The 20,653-nt window shown below is 36.1% G+C and overlaps 1 protein-coding gene across 7 annotated transcripts in view; it reads left to right on the forward strand.

Moving 5' to 3' along the window:
• The window catches only part of MKLN1 (muskelin 1), a 317,327-nt gene that overhangs the window by 231,656 nt on the left and 65,018 nt on the right, over positions 1-20,653 (forward strand). For all 7 annotated transcript variants that reach the window (XM_041727786.1, XM_041727787.1, XM_041727788.1 and 4 more), the window contains 3 exons: positions 1,399-1,591; positions 13,409-13,486; positions 15,952-16,017. In XM_041727786.1, coding sequence (XP_041583720.1) covers positions 1,399-1,591; positions 13,409-13,486; positions 15,952-16,017 — 337 coding nt within the window. The remainder of the gene's footprint in view (positions 1-1,398; positions 1,592-13,408; positions 13,487-15,951; positions 16,018-20,653) is intronic.

Consider the following 20,653-nt stretch of genomic DNA (forward strand, 5'->3'; position numbering starts at 1 on the left):
TAGGCAGTTGCAGATTTTACCTGTTTACCCCAATATTGTGGAGAGATATATTTGAGAACATAAAATTATTCAGACTCACTCACTTTTCCCTGCATTTATAATGAACTTCTAGAAATTAGATAAAGTCTTCAAGTCTTTGGGTTTGTCTTTTTTTAAAGCATTGAAATTCTGTTGTTTCATAAATTTTCTATTATGTATCTATATGCAACCTGATAGAAAACTTATAATATGGATATGATTCATACTTCTAAAGTCAACATGTTAAAAAGGTATTACTGTTTAATATGATTCCAGATAGTTATGATAAATCTTTGTTCAGAGGCCAAGGGTAAGAAATTAATAAAGTTCCTTTGGATAAAGAATCAATCTTTTGTTATTTGACTAAGGAAAATCTTGGTTAAGTGTAACACTTAAGGAAAAATGTTTTGACATTTTCTTAATTAAAAAAATTAGCCAGTTATAAACTGGTTTATGTTTTAAGTCTTATAAATTTTCCTAAAAGGTAATATTTTCTTGCCTTATTAAAGAATAATGCTTACAAGTAATCATATTTTTGTTTGGTTCTCATGTATTGCTGCTTTGTCATTAGTTAATTTTGTTAATTTTTATTTAGGAAATTTGTGGAAATTTCATAAAATATTCTTCAAGTTAGTGGTTTTTTTTTTTTTAAGTTTTTATCTGACCTTGTATTTTTTGGCATTCATCCTAATAGAGAGTTAGTACATTGAACATTCTTCTTTTTGGATACTAGTTAATTGATGAGCTATTTAGCTATTTAATAGATGAGGTAGCCGAGGCTTAGAAAAAAAATATAAAATTTAAGTAGTCTTTTTCTGATCATTTTGAGTCAAAGAACTTGTGAATTTTGAAATACATAAAACACTTGATAATATTTGCTTTTCAAGTAATAACTTGAACTAAGAACAAAAGGTATAACATAACTCATATATCTTATTTAATGGTTTCTATGCTTTCAGTACCAACATTGTAATTTGATGAGTAAAAGCCATGGAAGTTATAATCTTTGCAATCTTAAGTGGTCTTTGATAAATATTTTTTCTGCTTTTTTTAAAAGTTCAAACTCTAGAATGAAGTTTGGTTTCATCTTTTTATGCCTTTCATCTTCATGAAATATATACCAATGGGTATATGTACATATATCTGTATATCTTCATCTCTTTTGTGTCTTTCTGCTATATACTTTGTGACTTTTGGCAAGTTATTACAATTGACTATGCTTCAGTTTTGCAGTTTCAGAGTGGAAATAATAATGATGCTAATGAATAGTATAATGCTTAGCACATAGTAAATGCTCACTTTAGGTTAGTAGTCACTTACTGCCTACTGTAATAACTAAGCAGATCTCTTCTTTTCATGCTTTCTCTTGTGTTCCAGTAGTACCGTGAACAGGAAGCTATTCGCCTTTGCCTAAAACACTTCAGACAACACAACTATACAGAGGCCTTTGAATCGCTACAAAAAAAAACCAAGATTGCCCTGGAACATCCCATGTTAACAGATCTACATGATAAACTGGTGCTGAAGGGTGATTTTGATGCTTGTGAAGAATTGATTGAAAAAGCTGTAAATGGTATGTTATAAACATGTGAACTTTGTTTATTAGGGTGATTTCAAGTATGTACAAAAAACAGTTTTTTGAAAAGAATATAAGCTTATGCCAAGTATTAGTTTACTTTTTTCCCATCTTTTTACTCTGTAAAGATTGTTAGCTTGTTGAATTATGTGCTTCTTTTATATAAGATAGGTCCATAATGAGTCTTGAAAAACAAAAAAGGAACATATTTGAATATTTAAACTTCTATATTTAAATCTAAATTGCCATCTTGGGAAACCATGGAAGCATGCATTTGCATTTATGAATGCTAACATTGACTAGCACTAAGCAGTGTTAGAAAAAGGTTTTTAAATGTTACCTTCCTAGGCGGTACCTTCCTATCCTCCTAGAGGCCTATTCCCTTATGTATTTTTGTTGATAGAAAATTACCATTTTTAATGGCATAATTTGGCATAATTGATAGTTGGATACATAGAAAAATGTTATTAATAGAAGTTATAGTGAACGAGGAGATTTGTATTGGAAATATCTGTATGATATGGATGCTACATAATTGCTGATTTTCTTGGATGGTTTATAATCTTGTTTTGAAAGAAATGTAATTATTAGAACACAATATGATCTCCAAAGATAATTGTTTTGGAGGATGACATCTATTTGAATATTTGAGGTACGGTATATTTTGTAATTCTTCAGAAATATCTCTGTTGTTATTTTATAGAATGGTATTCTTTTAAAAAATAATCTCTATTGGGATGCCTAGGTGGCTCAGCGGTTGGGCGCCTGCCTTTGGCCCAGGTCGTGATCCCAGGATCTGGGATCAAGTCCCGCATCGGACTCCCTAAGAGGAGCCTGCTTCTCCCTCTGCCTATGTCTCTGCCTCTCTCTCTCTCTCTCTCTCGAATAAATAAATCTTTTTTAAAAATTTAAAATAATAATAATAATAATAAATAATAATCTCTCGTGACTTTCACAGTGACAAAGAACAGAATAGCTGTTATAGTATTAATAGAAAAAAATATATTGGGATACCTGGCTGGCTCAGTCAGTTAAGCATCCACCTCTTGGTTTCTGCTCAGGTCATGATCTCAGGGTCTGGAATTGAGCCCCTCTTCTGGCTCCCTACTCAGTGGGGAGTTTGCTTAAGATGCTTTTCCTCTCCCTCTGCCCCTCCCCCGGTCACATATGTGTACACACACTCTCTCAAATAAATAAGTAAATCTTAAAAAAAATTTTTTTGAGGGCAGCCCTGGGTGGCTCAGCCGTTTAGCACAGCCTTCAGCCCAGGGCCTGATCGAGTCCCACGTCAGGCTCCCTGCATGAAGCCTGCTTCTCCCTCTGCCTGTGTCTCTACTTCTCTGTCTTTCTCTCTGTCTCTCATGAATAAATAAATAAAATCTTAAAAAAAATTTTTTTGAATAAATATTTGGTCTTTGTTTCCTAAAATTCTTGAAATTTGGTGGAAGGATAAGAGTGTTTTTCATATGCTGAAATGACAAATGACTGGGGTCCCTAGATAGCTTCAGATTTCCAGAAAGACCAAATGCTGTGTGTAGGGGGCTAGAACCTTCATCTCCCACCCACCTCCATCCCCCTGAGGGGAGAGGGATCAGACATTGACTTTAGTCACCAGTGGCCAGTGTTTTAATGTCATGCCTAGGTAGTAGAGACTCAAAAAAAAAGAACGAAGAACAACAACAAAAACAAGCAAACAAAAAAACCCAACCCCAAAAACCCTAACATTGAGTTGAGGTGCCTGAAGAGGGCATAGAAAACACACATACACACTACATTCATATACTGCCCCTCTCTCTCTATCTTACTCTGGTGAATTACCAAATCTGAGGGAGGGTTGTGGGAACCCAGATTTAATAGGTAGTAAATTAGAAGTACATGTGGCCTGGGACTTGCAGTTGGCATCTGAAGTAGAGAATAGTCTTGTGGGACTGAGTCCTTGAATTCATAAGGATCTGATGGTAACTTTAGGTAGATACTGTCAGAATTGAATTGTTGAATACCCAGTTGGTGTCAGAAAATTGGAGAAATAGTTGGTGTGAGAAAAAAACTCACGCATTTGGTATCAGAAGCAATGTGAGTAAAAACAGCTCAGTATAAAACTTGTGGAATGAAATTTGGTGATTTTTGTAATAGAACAATAGACTTTCTCCATCCTTTGCTTTTATGTATTTTGATCTTATCTGTTATTATCTGTTATTATCATGTGCTCATTTATCAAATAGGTTGAATATTTTACAACTGAAGAAAAAGGAACCAGTACTGCCTTTTTGAGTTTATAAGTTTTTTTTTTTTTTTTTTAAGATTTTATTTATTCAAGAGAGAAAGAGGCAGAGAGACAGGCAGAGGGAGAAGCAGGCTCCATGCAGGGAGCCCAATGCAGGACTCAATCCTGGGATTCCAGGATCACACCCTGGCCAAAGGCAGGTGCCAAACCACTGAGCCACCCAGGGATCCCAGTTTATAAGTTTTAAATTAGCTTAAAATGAATTGCTACTGGCTCTATTCCTTTGTAATAACAAACCTGCTTCTCAGCCTTATACATCGTTACTGCTTATTTAATTGGTAATTTGCACATAAATGATTACTATGTTTGAAATAGAGTAAACTTTGGAGTATAAATAAATTGAGTATATGTAATTCTTAATCTCTTCCCAAACCATTAAAATGCCACCAATGAACATATAAATGAATATTTGCCTTTTTTTTTTTTTTTTTTTTATGATAGTCACAGAGAGAGAGAGAGGCAGAGACACAGGCAGAGGGAGAAGCAAGCCCCATGCACCGGGAGCCCGACGTGGGATTCGATCCTGGGTCTCCAGGATTGCGCCCTGGGCCAAAGGCAGGCGCCAAACCGCTGCGCCACTCAGGGATCCCCATATTTGCCATTTCTAAGAATGAATTCTATATTTTTTAACCTTATATGATGAGGAAGTCACAAGTATTTTCATAGTTTTGTTTCAGATCTTTATCTTAAAGCATGTAATATTTTTTTAGGTAAATAACAAAAACCACTGGCAATTTTACACTATTACTAGGCTAGAAACAGTTATATTTAAAAACTGTGTCTTTATGCATATACTCATTTAAGAAGAACTGTTAAAATCATGTGCAACTTTGATACTGTGGAGACTTTAACCTTTCTGGGTCTAGAAAGGGGGCCCAAGTTTTAGGAGAAATTGGTAGTAACTCTGTTCTTGAGACTTAGAGCCAAGTCATATTTCTTGTACTCCTCAACTGGCTTGGAACAGTGTTTAGCTAATAAACATTCCTTTCAGGGTTGTTCGGTTTGCTGCTGACTTCACTGATGATGATTTGTTGGACAAATAAGGAAGTAAACACTGCAGAGTTTTTTGGCTTCTGCTCCACTAAAAACATAGCAGAGAAGGGCAAGAAGTTCCTGTTTGCTAAGTAGGAAAGCCTAAGGAATCAAAAGCATCTTCTATGAAGCATCTTATGGAAGAAACAAAGATTATGTTTAGTGTATCTTACTTATAGTATATTCTTCAAATATGCATATTTGAGATATTTGAGAGAAAGTGTCTCTAATAGGCTTCCTATTTGTTAGAAACATCCCTACCGGAACACCTGGGTGACTCAGATAGTTAAGCGTCTGCCGTTGGCTCAGGTCATGATCCTGGAGACCTGGGATTGAGTCCCACATCCGGCTCCCTGCGAGCAGCCTGCTTCTCCCTCTGCCTGTGTCTCTGACTCACTCTCTCTCTCTGCGTCTCTCTCTCTCTGTGTGTCTCTTATGATTAATAAATCATTAAAAAGAAAAAAAGAAAGAAACATTCCTACATTTGTATTTAATTTCATTACAGGTGATTTCTGGACCAGTTGTTGCTACTTTCTCCCTGATAGTGCCAGGGGGAAAAGGTAGAATCCAGTGATGATGGGCAAAAGTAATCACCCAGGAACAGGAAATATTAAAAGAAAAAAAAAAAACTAACCTCCCTTTGCAGTGTTTATCTTACTTCTTCTTTAAAGTTTGCTTTTGTGAGATAAAGGAGAGGGATAAAGTTTAATAAAATAGTCCTAAAGTTTCAACCGGAGGTCTTTATTTCCTTCCCACTTTTCCCTCCTCTTCTCCCTCTTCTTTCTTTCCCCACTTCTATCATTTCTTCATACCCCATGGTTCCATCCGGTGGTTGTTAATTCTGTGGTTATTTCCCTCTCTGCATTTTCTTAAGTGAGATATCAAGTCTTATTAAAGTTACTTTTGTGGCAAGGTTTTTAACTACAGATTTAATATTGCTAATAACTATAGGGCTGTTTATGGCTTGTATATCTTCTCGAGTGAGCTTTGGTAGTTTGCATCTTTTAAGGAATGTTCTTATTTCATCTAAATTGGTGAATTTATTGGTATAAAGTTCATATCTTTATGACATCTTTATGTCATCTTATTCTTGAAATTGGTGATTGTTGGTTTCTTTGTTTTGTCCTTCTGTTTCTTTTTCTTCTATTTCACTGATTTCTACCTTTATTACTTCCTTTTCTCTACATAATGCAGTTTTATTGGTTCTTCTTTTTCTAGTTTCTTAAAAATGAAAGCTGAGGCCTTTAGTTTGAGATCTTTCTTTACTAGTACAAGCATTTGGTGTTAAAGAGTTACTCTCTAAATGTAACTGAGCCAACAGGAATTCACTCCTTGGTAAGTCAGAAACTGCATGAAGTTGAGTTGTTGCACAAAGAAAACTTTTATTTGCAGCAAAGAAGGAAATCACAGGGAATGGCTTCCAACGCTGTGACTCCCCGAGAGGATTGAATGGGTTCCTTTTGTTTAGGGTTAGGATGAACATTTAGATTGGGAAGCCTTGTAATCATATGTAGAGGCGGGCATAAGGTCAAGCATGTGCCTTAGAGAAACATGCCTACATACACATTGTGTGTTATCTAAATGAGGCTGAGGCGACACCAGAGGAGCTTTCAGTAATATAATGAGGTAAAGATCATTGTCGGTCATTCCAGAGGCCACGCCACAGTCCTTCTGTGCAGGTTGGGGGTTTAGCTCCAAAGGTCTGGGTGGTCTGGGCCTGTGGGAGGTCTTGACAGCCTCTCTCCCCTCAGAGATAGTTTCAGATTTCATTGACCTGAGTTAAGAGCTAAACGCGAAAGAAGAGCTTACGGAAAACCTATGACAAGTGTTAGTGAGTATAGGCAAGTGGAGCAGTGTCAGGTCTTGGGATCTACTTGGTGACTTAAACACTGCTAACTGTGTGCCGCAGATTTTGCTATGTTGTGTTTCATTTCTGCTCAGTTTAAAATACATATTCATAATGACACTTTCCTCTCCAACCCTATGCTTTGTTTTGTTCTCTGGTGCTTAATCTTTTGGGCGGAATATTTAGTACAAAGGTGAGATGACATCATGATAGTGGATATCCTTATTTAGTTCATGATCTCAAAAGAAATGCTTTCAACATTTCATTGTGAAATATGTTATTTGATCTGGGATTTTGGAGATCCTGTATCAGATTCCTAGATTGCTAAGAGTTTATAAGTGACTATCGAATTTTACCATTTTTTACTGTGTTTTGTGATATGATTTTTTTTCTCCTAAATTCTATTAATATGCGAAATCATAGTGATTGGTTTACTAATGTTAAACCTCAGATCTACTTAATTTTCATTTCTCAGATAAACTTACCTTTCTCATATATATTTTTTTGGGGGGGGAGTCTATTTTAGATTTAGATGGACTAATGTTTTGTTAGAATTCTTTCAACAATATTTACATTAGTAAGATTGGCCTCCTTTTTCTTTTACCTTTCTCTTCAGGTTTAGTATCGTTACGCTGATCTCACATAATGGGTTTTGTGAGCCGTAGTTATATGGAAATGTAGTCTTGTTTTTAATTTCCAAATTAAATAAATTTCCAAATTTCAGATTTCTTTTTTTTTAACTGTTGTCATTGCATATTACTAGCATGAATGCATAATGCTTAGAGTTTATAATCTTTTTTTTTAAGATATTATTTATTTATTCATGAGAGACACAGAGAGAGAAGCAGAGACATAGGCAGAGGGAGAAGTAGGCTTCCCACCGGAGAGCCAAATGTGGGACTTGACCCCAGGCCCCCAGGACCACAACCTGAGCCAAAGGCAGACTCTAAACCACTAAGCCACCCAGATATCCCTAGAGTTCATATTCTATAGGATTCTAGTTCCTTGAAATTTGATGAGACTTACTATATGGTCTGATTTTTTAAATTTTTGTAAACATTCATACTTTGACAGAATATGAATTCTTTTTTTTTTTTTTTTTAACGAGCGGGGCCGCCGCGGGGAGGGGCCTGGGGCGGAGGGGCCGGGGGCCCGCCGGCAGGGAACGGAGCCGAACCCTGAGGGCGCTGCGGCCCCTGCCCTGCCCGCCCCCGCCCGGGGGGCCGCAGGTGGTGTGGGCCCATGAATTCTTTATTTGTGGAGGCAGCTTTCTGTATAGGCCCAGTTGGTCCAGTTTACTAACCATGTTCTATAAATTTTCTTTTCCAGTAGTGAATTTCTGTCAGATTCTCTCAGGTACTAATTAAAATATCTTAACATTTGCCACTGTGATTTTGGAATTGTTTATCTATTACTAGTTTGTCCAGTTTTGCTTTAAATATTTTGAAGCCAGGGCAGCCCGTGGTGCAGTGGTTTAGCGCCCCCTGCAGCCCAGGGTGTGATCCTAGAGACCTTGGATGAGTCCCACGTCGGGTTCCCTGCATGGAGCCTGCTTCTCCCTCTGCCTGTGTCTCTGCCTCTCTCTCTCTCTCTCTCTCTCTGTCTCTCATGAATAAATAAATAAAATCGTTTAAAAAATAAAAATAAATAAATATTTTGAAGCCATGTTTCTAGATATAAACACAATTTAAATTCTTTAATTTTGAATTAAATCTTCTGTCATTATGAAATGTGTTTTTATCTCTAGTAGTGTTTTCGCTTGAAGGTATAAATTGTCTTACATTAAGCTTTTATTTGGTATTTGCATATGTATCTTTTTTTACCTTTTATTTTCAACCATTCTTTATCCTTTTAAAAACAAATCTTATAAACTTAGTTCAAAAAAAGTGCCTTCTTTTGATTTGAGCATTTATTTCATTTGCATGGTTGAATTAGTGGTAAATATATAGGTTTAATCTTACCATTTTACTACATATACCTTGTCACATTTTATTTTATTGTTGGTTTATCTCTTAAAACTTTTTAATCTTTTCATTTTTTTTCTTTCTGTTTGGAAGCAACATTATTTATTGAGACTATATGATTAGTCTAGAAATTACAGCAAGTATGCATATTTAACAAAATCAGTGCCTTTTCCCTTTTCTGTACTAGGACTTAATGGACTTTTGACTCCCATCTAGTCACCTTCCAACTGATATGCTATCATTGTCCATTATTTTGATACTGTATTTGAATGCCCTATAAAATATTACTATTCTTACTCTATTCAGCTGGTGTTTAGTAATTTTACCCAAATATTTACTAATTTTTTTCATTCTACATTAGTATTTGCATCTTTGATCTTATATTTAAGATCATTTTTCTTTTGCCTTAAGCATATATCCTTTAAGATTTCTTCTACTCCTCCTCCTCCTCCTCCTTGAAAGAGAGAGGGTGAGTGCACATGCTGCAAGCAGGGGGCAGAGGGAGAGAATCTTGAGTAGGTTCCACATCCATTGTTGGAGCCTGACTGGGGGCAGGGGCTTGATCTCATGACTCTGAGATCAAAATCAAAAGTTGGACCTTAACCACCTAGGCAGCCTTTTCATCTCTGTTTTGAGAGAAATGAGTTTGATAGAAGTTCAAGTATTAGGTTATAGTACTATAATATATGCTCCTTTTTTTCTTTCTTTTTTTAAAATCTTAGATGACATTTGAACATTTTTTTTTCTCTTGGTAAAAACTTCCTAAGTTTCATTCTGTATCGTGTACTTTTTAGGACGGTATTCACTATTGGAGACAAGAACAGCTTGTGCCTACTTAGGACTGTATGAAATGTGTTTATTATAGTCTTAATCATAGGCGAAAAAAATGCGGTGGTATTGGACCTAGAGACTTTAAATAGTTTGAATATTGTTAGCAACTGGATCTTAGCATGCTTTCTCCTAAGTGATATTTTCATTTCTTTTGGATAGTTTTATCAGACTCTTCTGATTTCCTGCTTTAGATGTTTGTCAGAAATAGAAATACTAGCAACTGCCTAACTTCGTCTTAAAACATAGAAATAATTTCTTTTTTTAGAAGTAATTTTTAAACTTAAATAGTTCACAGGAATGTTTAAATGCTTCACTTTTTAATTTGTCTTTGAGATTTTCAAAACAGTGTAATGGGTGTTGTTATGTTTTTATAGACGAGAATGTGATTATTTCAATAGAGAGCCTACTTTTTTTTTGCTGAATCATATAAAATGTCTACAAGTAGGAATACCAAAACAAAAGGCTTATTATTATTAGGAAGATGTTTCAAGAATTAGAAATATAGGGAACATGGTGAAACTTTAGGATTCAGAGATATTAACTTTTCATTTACTTTTAGATCTTAAAAGGGAATTCTTTTAAATTAAAACAAGTTACTGATAGCAGTGTATTTTGAAAAAATCTTTACCCTGCTCTAATCTTGCAGCATTTTTATTGATTGTTTCAAGGGATTTCAAGCTTGTGACTGTTTGATTTCTAGAAATTAAACTTGTCCTGTTAAAATATAAAGTTTCAGGGCATCTGCGTGGCTCAGTTGGTTGAGTGGCTGATTCTTGGTTTCAGTTCAGGTGATAATCTCAGGGTCACGAGATCAAGCCCTGCATCACGTTCCACACTCAGCACAGTCTGCTTGAGATTCTCTCTCTCCCCCTTCCCCTCCTCCTGCTCGCGTGCTCTCACTCTCGCTCTCTAAAATAAATAAATAAAATCTTAAAAAAAATAAAGTTTCTGTAACTTGTAGTATTACTGTAGTATTACTATTTACCAGAGCTTTTTTTTTTTTTTTTTTTTTTTTTTTTTTTATGATAGTCACACAGAGAGAGAGAGAGAGAGGCAGAGAGACAGGCAGAGGGAGAAGCAGGCTCCATGCACCGGGAGCCCCACGTGGAATTTGATCCCAGGTCTCTAGGATCGCGCCCTGGGCCAAAAGCAGGCGCCAAACCGCTGTGCCACCCAGGGATCCCTTTACTAGAGCTTTAATAAACATTTGCGTTATTACTTTTCTTTTTGAAGACATAAAAGAAGGTTCTTAAAGCATGTTATTTCATTGAAAGTAGCTACTCCATGTAACCTACTCCAGATCAGTCTGGACTATTTATTGATTAACCCAGTTTCCCTGGCAAGAGGCAATAATGCATATTAGAATAGATTAAATGAGAGTCATCTTTAATATATCATGTTTCTCTATAAAGTGCAAATACATATTTTTAAAGTTGTTATATTTTTTGTCTGGAGTAGTTAGATGATTTAATATTATAACATGAATCAATGTCAAGAAGCTAATAATAGGGTTGGACAGTTGAGAGTGTAGAAGGACTTGAGAGGGATGGAATTTATAGATGAATTTCTAGCTTTTGTCTTGTGTTAAACCATGATTTCTTTCAAAAGAGGAGGTGTTTGGTTTGTTTTTTGGTTTTTGTTTTTTTTTGATAGAACAGCTAGCTTCTCAAGCCATTGCTTATACAGTCACTCCAACCAACAGGAATGCTTAAGTAACCTGGAGTAGTGGCAAACCAACATTTCAGAGAAGAAGTGAAACATAAAAAGTAAACTTTAGGGCAGCCCTGGTGGCTCAGCGGTTTAGCACCGCCTTCAGCCCAGAACCTGATCCTGGAGACCTGGAATCCAGTTAGTTCCACGTTGGGCTCCCTGCATGGAATCTGCTTCTCCCTCTGCCTTTGTCTCTCTCTGCCTCTCTCCTTCTCTCTCTGTGTTTCTCATGAATAAATAAAGTCTTTTAAAATATAAATAAATAAATAGTAAACTTGAGCCACAGTAGCCAAAGGGTCTTCATTTAAGAAGGAGATAACATTATTTCCTTTAAATTGTAAATACGGGATCCCTGGGTGGCTCAGTGGTTTGGCCCCTGCCTTTGGCCCAGGGCGCGATCCTGGGGACTCCATCCCAGTATTGAGTCCTGCCTGGAGCCCTGCTTCTCCCTCCTCCTGTGTCTCTGCCTCTCTCTCTCTATGTCTGTCATAAATAATAAATAAATAAATAAATATTAAAATAAAAAATAAAAAAGTAAATCGTAAATAATTTTTTCAGCTCTTTTAGTTTTATCTTTTAATGTTGTATTTGTTTTAATATGTAGTAGAATGATCGGGTATGGCAAGTTTTGTTTTCCAAAGTCTTGGGGGTTTTTTCATGTGTTGTTGAATAGGTAAATTTTCTTCTTGCAAGAATTTTTAGGTCCTAAAGGCAAAGGAAAAAAGCAACTAGAGGAAAGTGTGGAAGTTTTCAGTTAAAACCATCTGAAAAGACTTGAAACCTTAAGGGTGTGGATGCAGTTGAGCTTAATAATCACCTAGAAAAGAGAGAAATCAGGGAGATGTTTGTGCATTACACAGTGTTTGACAAGTGAATAGGTCATAGAGAACAGACAGTTTTACTTATAAATTCTTTGGAAAAGTACTTATGTTCAGAGACTTAATGAAGCAAAAGGGAAAACGTTTTTTTCAGATTGAGATCGGAGCCAAATAATAGAATCTATAGGAAAGTTGTCTTTATAAGTTATAATCTATGTGGATTCATGTAAGAGAAAACCGTTATTTGAAAAGTAAGAATATATTATTTTATGATATAACAAGAAGTCCAGAGGTAGATTTCATGGTTGGTTGGTTCTGTGATCCAGTTTCTTTTCTTATCTCTACGTTGTCATCATTATTGAATTGACTTCATTCTCATACCTCTACAAATTAGCTGTAGCAGTTATGTACATTGCATACAGATAGGAAAATTTCCAGAATAAAAGGAGATTTTTCTTCTTTGTATGTCTATTTAGAAGCAAAGGAAACATCGAATACATTAGTCAGAATTGGGTTCCACACCATTCTCAAACTAATCTTTGTTGAGGGGCATGGGATTAGGGCTTGATAATTATTTGGGATGAAATGGTTATATATGGGGAGTTCAATTTCCATAACACTATGGCAGCTAGTGTAACAACTCCTCATAAGAAATAGATTATGAATTTATTGATGAAATAAATTCAGAAGTAAATCAGAGTGAAACATGAGTCTCTGCCTACCACTTAAGAGCTGCATGATTTTGGTAAATTCCTTAATTTCTCTAAACACACATTTCCCCATCTGTAAAATGGAGATGATAATGCCTAGTTCATAATTCTGTTTCGTGAATTAAATCATATTTAGTGTGTCTTAACTAAGACAGAATGAATTTTAACATTTTGTAACTATTCAATAACTATGTAACTATACTAGTACTTTTATCTCTGTGGTTTTGTACTCAAAATTATGTAAAAGCGGAATTTTCACTTTAAACAATTACTTTTGTTTTTTCTGAAGATATAAGAGCCCAGACCAAGGTTGTTGAGGCACTCATTTTCTTCTCTAGCTTTCTTATATTAGTAGTGACAGAAATGGGGAACATGTAGTAAATTTAGTATAGTCTGTCACTAAAACAATTTGTTGACATGGTTGTGTCAACTAATACTTTATATTTGAGATAGCAGTGAAAACTGAAGTGACATGTTTTCTGAAAATATACTATTACTAGTGTATTAGTGACGTATTAGTAATTTCCCTTAATGTCAGCTTTTTGTCTTTTTTGCTATGATAAAAAGTATAAGCTAGTTAAAATATAAATAATTCTTTCTCATTCTTTGATTTTTGCAGATGGTTTGTTTAATCAGTACATCAGTCAGCAGGAATATAAGCCACGATGGAGTCAGATCATTCCAAAAAGCACCAAAGGTAAGCCTTTTCTAGGTTGTGAGTGCTTTTGCTTTAATGTGTCAGTTTCATTTTTCCCCCAAGGTAACCCAGATTTTACAGTTCTTAGGGAAACGCAAGTGTTTAAGAAAAGATTGTTTCCTTAACTAGATGGCAGAATTAGTTTACTATATTAAACTTTTCTTTCAAACCTTTTTGTTTTACCACTACAAACAGAAGGCTTGGTAGTTTTTGCACAGAATACCATCATAAGCTACTTTTATAGAGGTACTATAAAATTACAGGCTTAGTGTTGTAATGCCATATATGTTCCTGATAAACCTTCAGTTCTACAGAATTGCTCACTAAAGTGTGAACAGAGCTTATGAGAAGAGTAGAAATGGGACATAACATTCTAAATCTATGGAACTTTTTAAGCAGATGCTAATGGAACTAGTGTAGTAACTCTAGTTACTACAAAATAAAAATAAATGCTAGTACAGTTAACTCTATAGGCATTTATATTGAGCATCACAGTGAGTTTGGAGCCTTAACCTCTGGGACTCATGCTTCCTGCTTTGCATTGTCATCCTTAGAGGGTATTTATCAAAACTTAAAATCTGATCCAGAGCATAGTCTTCATTAATTCATTGTTTTTCATGGAGGGGAAAGTATTTGTCACTTCTTTATCTTGACTCACTGCTTTGCCAGATGGTGAGTATAGTGGAAAGTGTAGCAACAGTCCAGTTACTTGCATTAAAGGAAAGGAGTTCAGTGGCAGACTGTCAGCTTTTTTCTGACAATCTTTATAAATTGCTAAGCACTTCTCTCTCTTTTTTTTTTTAAGATTTTATTTATTCATGAGAGACACAAAGTGAGATAGATAGAGAAGGAGGCAGAGACACAGGCAGAGGGAGAAGCAGGCTCCATGCAGGGAGCCCAACGTGGGACACGATCCCAGGACTCCAGGATCATGCCCTAGGCCAAAGGCAGGCGCTAAACCACTGAGCCACCCAGGGATCCCCAGCACTTCTCTTTAATTGGGAGAAAGCTCTCCCCTGATAGTGTTAAATGTTAATACACTAGAGAAAATTGCTTATGAACCTCCATAATTTCTGTTTTGTCCGTCATTTTTGAGGTCATTTTTGTCAGAGAAACACATGCTGTAAGCAGACAGATTATAATTGTGTATTTGAAAACTAATGGGTTAAATATATAAAATGCAAACATATTGACAATAAATTTTTTTATTGTCTTAGTCTATTCTTGAAAGTGGCAGTACTGATCAGGGGGAAGAGGAAGAAAAAGATAAAACTTCAGTGATAATGAGCTGCAAAATATTAACCTAACTATTGGAAAGGAGAAAGAATTTGTGGAGAACTTCTGAATGAATAGCCTCTAAATACAGTAGTAAAGTTAGTAATGGAATGAATGCTTCAGGTTTGCATGTTATTTTCTCCATATAAGAACTGACATTTCAGTCTTTTTCATAGTACTGCAGCGGAATTAGTAAAAACTTAGATGATCTCTATTTTATACAGGAAAAAGCTGAGATAGAGAAAGTTGGTAGCTAGAAGTAATATATTTCAAATAATAGGAGAATTATAAAGAAAACCTTTGGTTTTCTGGTTTATATCAAGACAGACATTAGAATCCTGCAACCTGTTGAACCATTGAAATGAAGGTATATCTTTGTTTATATAAGATTTGGTATAAAGTAAGATTCGGTAAAGTTGAACAATAGTTCTACAGAAGTTTTGAAGTTTCTGTGATTATATTTCAAACCACCTGTTAAGCTCCATGTTGGAAATAGGAATCAAAAGGAAGTAAATCTTATATTTCTCAGTCAGTACTCAAAATGGTTTGTAAGTTATGTGGTAATATAAATTAGTAGAAAACTTGATAACATGTTGGTTTTCAATAGCTTAGTTGTATGAACTTTAAAACTGCTCATTATATTAATTAGGGATTCCTGAAATAGAGACCTAGATCTAATTCTGTAACTGCTTACCACCTTCACTTTGTCACTCCAGTATTTTATTTATTTATTCATGAGAGAGAGAGGCAGAGACACAGGCAGAGGGAGAAGCAGGCTCCATGCAGGGAGCGCGATGTGGGACTCAATCCTGGGTCCCGGGATCACACCCTGAGCTGATGGCAGATGCCCAACTGCTGAGCCACCCAGGCGTCCCTATCACTCCAGTATTTTATAGAATTTTTTGTCTTATGTTTTTTTGTACTATGCTGCATCTTTGCTGTTTTATGGCACTGGTCATAAATACATTGAAAATAGTTTCCTTTTGCATTAATATAGCCTGAAAGCATTGGAAAAAAGAGCAAGGTCATTATAAACATAGTTACATTTATTTCTTTTGAGTCTTTTTACTTGTTTTTAATATTGAAAGAGTAAATGTGTGTTAATTTTACTACTCATTGCAGACTTACAAATGCAGTTACTGTCTATTTCCAGTTATTCTTTTTAAAGAAAATACTTGTTTCTTCTTTAGGTGATGGAGAAGATAACCGACCAGGAATGAGAGGGGGCCATCAGATGGTTATTGATGTTCAAACAGGTGAGGAAAGCAAATTTGTAATGGAAAGCAAATTATTTTAAAAATTATACATTTTAAAATAAAAGAAGCACAAAAGTATTTCTTCCCTTCATTGCAGAAGTTAAATGTTACCAGCCATAATAACCAAGTAGCAGAGAAAATAGACATTAGCCACAGGTTTAATATATATTTTTTTTCCCACAGGTTTAATATAAACAGAGTTAGTGACACAGGAGGGAAGGGAGGCTGCTGCATAGATCAAATTAGTAATCTAAAAGTAATGTGCAGCCCCTTCTAGCTCTCTCTCTCTCTCTCTCTCTCTCTCGCTCTCTCTCTCTGTGTGTGTGTGTGTGTGTATGTATGTGTGTGTGTGTGTTGAGGGGGGAGTTATATGTTTGATTTTTGTTGTAAACGTGGAGTATTTCTGGAGTTTCAGTGCACTTTTGTTTTAATGCTGTATTTTGGGAATTACTGCAGAACATTAAGATACTTTTTTTTTTTACGATTTTATTTATTTATTCATGAAAGACACAGAGGAGAGAGAGAGAGAGGCAGAGACACAGGCAGAGGGAGAAGCAGGCTCCATGCAGGGAGCCGGATGTGGGACTCGATCCTGGGACTCCAGGATCACGCCCTGGGCCAAAAGCAGGCGCTAAGCCACTGAGCCACCCAGGGGTTTCATTTTTATCTTGAGTATAAATTATTGTTTCTTAAAACTTTTTTTCCGTCTCATTTGTTTTTCTCTAGCTGACTATATTAAACTAAGAATTAAGTTAACCTCCTTCATTATCCTGTTAACTCTTCTCTTACCCCTTCTTTTTGGTGCATAAATTTTGTTTAAGGTTGGGCCTATGCCATTTGAATGTACGGTGTGTGCATTCTATATTGTTTCAAAGTGGAAACATGGATTTAATTATGAAAATAGTGTGCCATCTTGTGGAGGATTATTTAGTCAGCACAGTCTGATTCACCCTTAAGAATCAGAGTAGAAGGATAGATCTTGCAATTGGGCTCATACAATAAAAAGCCTTCTTTGTGCAGAATGGTGTAAAGACACTGGTGTGTTAATATTTCTACTTTATTTCTAATATATATGTGTATATTGGTATGCTGATAGTAAGCAGCTGTAGAGTTAGTATGGTTGAATTTTAGTTTTGTGACCTCAGATATGACTGATTCATTGATGATTGATTCATTTAATCTCGTAATAAAGTTGGTTTGACGTTTTGAACATAGGCTATTATTGGTCACTTTACTTCCAATCCCACTTTCTTGCTGGCTTCTCCTTCTTGGTCGAGTCCTATGGTGCTGCACATTCAGAGGTGCCCTTGTTACATCTCTGGTTGGAATCTTCTCAAGCTACTCCATGGTCTGTGGAATTGAGTTCAAAACCTTAATATTGTCATTTAACCCCTTCCACGATCTGGCCACTACCTGTCCTTTTAACCTCATCTCGACCTGGTACTTTTTGTGTTCTTTTAAATTGAACAGTGCATTTACTCATCACACGGTTTTAACCACTTTGCTTGTATTATATAATTTAATTCTCATAGTTGCTTTATGAGCTAGGTGCTGTGGTATGCCATTTGGACATGAGGATACCAGTGGTTAAGGACCCCAATGGTTGTTACACAGCTGTGGTGGTAGAGCTGTAGTTCTGTCTGAGATCTACCTTAGAGTCCTGTGTTTCAAAACATTTCTAAAAAAACAACAAAACAAAAAAAAAACATTTCTCATGTGTTTTTCTGCCTCTGTTCCTTTGTTATACTTTTTACCCTGCTTGAAAAGTTCTCCTCTCTTTCTCCCATTCTACCAACAGAGCCACTGCTGCTTCCACTGCCTCCTCCTCCTCCTTCTTCCTCTTCTTATTTTTTTAGATTTATTTATTGAGAGAGAGAAGACAAAAAGAGGATGGATGTGAGCGGGGGCAAGGGGCAGAGGGAGAGGGAGATAATCTCAAGCAGACTCCACACTCAGCATGGAGCCCTAAATGGGACTCAGTCTCATGACCCCTGAGATCATGACCTCAGCAGAAATCAAGAGTCTGATGTGTAACTGACTGTGCACCCAGGTGCCCCCAGAGCCACCTTCTGATGCATAGGTCAGAGTCCCTTCAGGTATATTCTCTTCTCTCTTTTGAACTCAGATGATGCTTTTTACCTTTCTGTTGGCCTTTAGTCCACTCTACAATATAGTGATTTATGTACTTATGTTATATTCTTGACTGGATTGTAAGCTCCTTGAGGATAGGAACTGTCTTCTTTCTTTTTATTCTGTAAAATACCTTGTCAATCCAGACTAGCGCTGTTGGACTGAACATTCCTCTGAGTGCCAGGAGAAATGAATAGTTGCAATAGCCTGTACTCCTTTAAGAAAAAAACAGAGAAAGGGCTACTGCTTGAGGAGGACTGTACTGCCTGGGATGTACGTGAATTGTTACATAACCGATAAGCGTGAGAATGGACCCTGTTGCAAATAGTGTTTTCTTTTTTCTGTTTTCTTAATTCTTATTACAGTTCTCTCCAATTATTTCTGTAATCTTTAAAATTTTTGATATCCTTTATGCATAAAATAATACTTCAGCCTCTGTTTATTTCTAGATAATATTTCGTCTCTGAATGATAACTTAAATGATTAAATGATTTAGTTAAAATTTTGTCGTGCATTTTATTCAGGTATGTCAAAAGGTCCTGTTTCCATCCGATTCATTCAATTTTACTATTAAACTTCAACTGGGACTACAAAGCATTCACAGACAAGAATGACATCTTGGATTAACTCCATTGGGATGCTTGCTCTCTGCCAGATTTTATTTTGCACAGCTATCAATGAGGCTGTTGTGGAAATGTGGGTTTTCTTTGCTGTGAGAATTTATGCGTACAAAGAGACCTGCTTTTCAGAAAGAACATTGAGAACCCAGAGCCCAAGAGGAAGGGTTATTAAAGTTAATGAACCAGGGTAACCTTATCCAGAGGGTACCCAGAAACACTATAAAACAAAAGGTCAATTGCTATTGCTATTTTAGTTATATTACCCCTTCCTCTCCTGGCTTCAGAATTTAACAGGGTTAATTGTCTTTACAGTTGAGGCCTTGGCAAATAATTTTTAAGCCAGATGAAAATTCTTTAATTTTTTTTTCCTATAAAACTTGAAGTATCTGGTATTACTGCATGCCATTTGGGAAACCATGTTACTTAATTAATGATAATGGATTACCTAATAGTTCTGAGATATGATAGTTTTTTAACAGTTTAAAATAATTGCTGTTATTTCACATTTGTGCAGAGCCAGAAATGTTCTAGGTACTTAGACATGGCATTGGATACAATAATGCTGTTTTTATTGCATCTGTGGCACTTAGTAACTACAGAGTATATTTTATTTTTGTATGTCTTAAAGGTAAAAATGCTGTTTGTGCTTCATAGCCTTCAGAATGTTTTCATGTAACTTATATCTGGAGAACTACACCAAAATACTAAGAGTTTTGTAAGTGAGAAAACTAAGACCCAGGAAGGTTATGTGGCCTGTATTTATTTGATTCGATTACCCAGTTAGCACTAGAACTCTGTCCTATTCCAATGATATACTCTTACCCAGAAGAATTGTTTTGATTTCTGTAGCTTCTGAGGCATAGAATGGGACATTTCACTTAGAGTTTAAAATTATATGAAAATATGACAAAAATCTCTTAGAAGACTGTCCAACTCTATGAATGGCAAGGATTTTCTTCATGGTGTTACAGTATTTCTGAGTACACTTTGAATTGTAACTCTTCGTGGTAAGATCTAACTTAGGTGACAGCCTCAACATATATAGGCCTAGGTCATGCCAGTTAGGGAGTAGATAGCTTTATAATGTTCCTGTACGTCTTACTTAATTTTTTAAGAAAGGGCACCTGGCTGGTTCAGTCAGTACACCGTGTGACTCTTGATCCCAAAGTCATGATTTCAAGTCCCTCATTGGTTGTAGAGTTTATTTTTTAAAAAAAGAAAAGAAAGAGGGGTGCCTGGGTGGTTCAGTTGGTTAAGCATCTGACTTCGGCTATTTCATGAATCTCAAGGTCCTGGGATTGAGCCCCATGTCTGGATCCCGGCTCAGTGGAGAGACTGCTTCTCCCTCTGCCCCTCCTCCCACTCGTTCTCTCTCTCTCTCTCTCTCTCTCTCTCTCTCAAATAAAATCCTTAAAAATAAAAAAAAAGAAAGAAAAAATGTCATGGCTTTAAAAAATAATTGGTAGACTTGTGTAACCAGTAGACATAAGACATTTAAAGGGAGAAAAGGGGATCCCTGGGTGGCGCAGCAGTTTAGCACCTGCCTTTGGCCCAGGGCGCGATCCTGGAGACCCGGGATCGAATCCCACGTCGGGCTCCCGGTGCATGGAGCCTGCTTCTCCCTCTGCCTGTGTCTCTGCCTCTCTCTCTGTGTGTGTGACTATCATAAATAAATAAAAATTTAAAAAAATAAATAAAAGGGAGAAGATAATTGGAAGAAAGGAAAGGCATTGTTAATAAAGAAGGAGGTGGATGATACACAGTATTATGTATAAAGATTTTCACTGTTCACAGGGCAGGAAATCCATTTTGTTGCAGTGAGACAGTCCATGGATATAGAGACATTTCAGAATTAGAAGAAACCAAATTTCTAAAATACCTAGAAT

This window comes from Vulpes lagopus, chromosome 13 (assembly GCF_018345385.1).
Source record: "Vulpes lagopus strain Blue_001 chromosome 13, ASM1834538v1, whole genome shotgun sequence".
NCBI lineage: Eukaryota > Metazoa > Chordata > Mammalia > Carnivora > Canidae > Vulpes > Vulpes lagopus.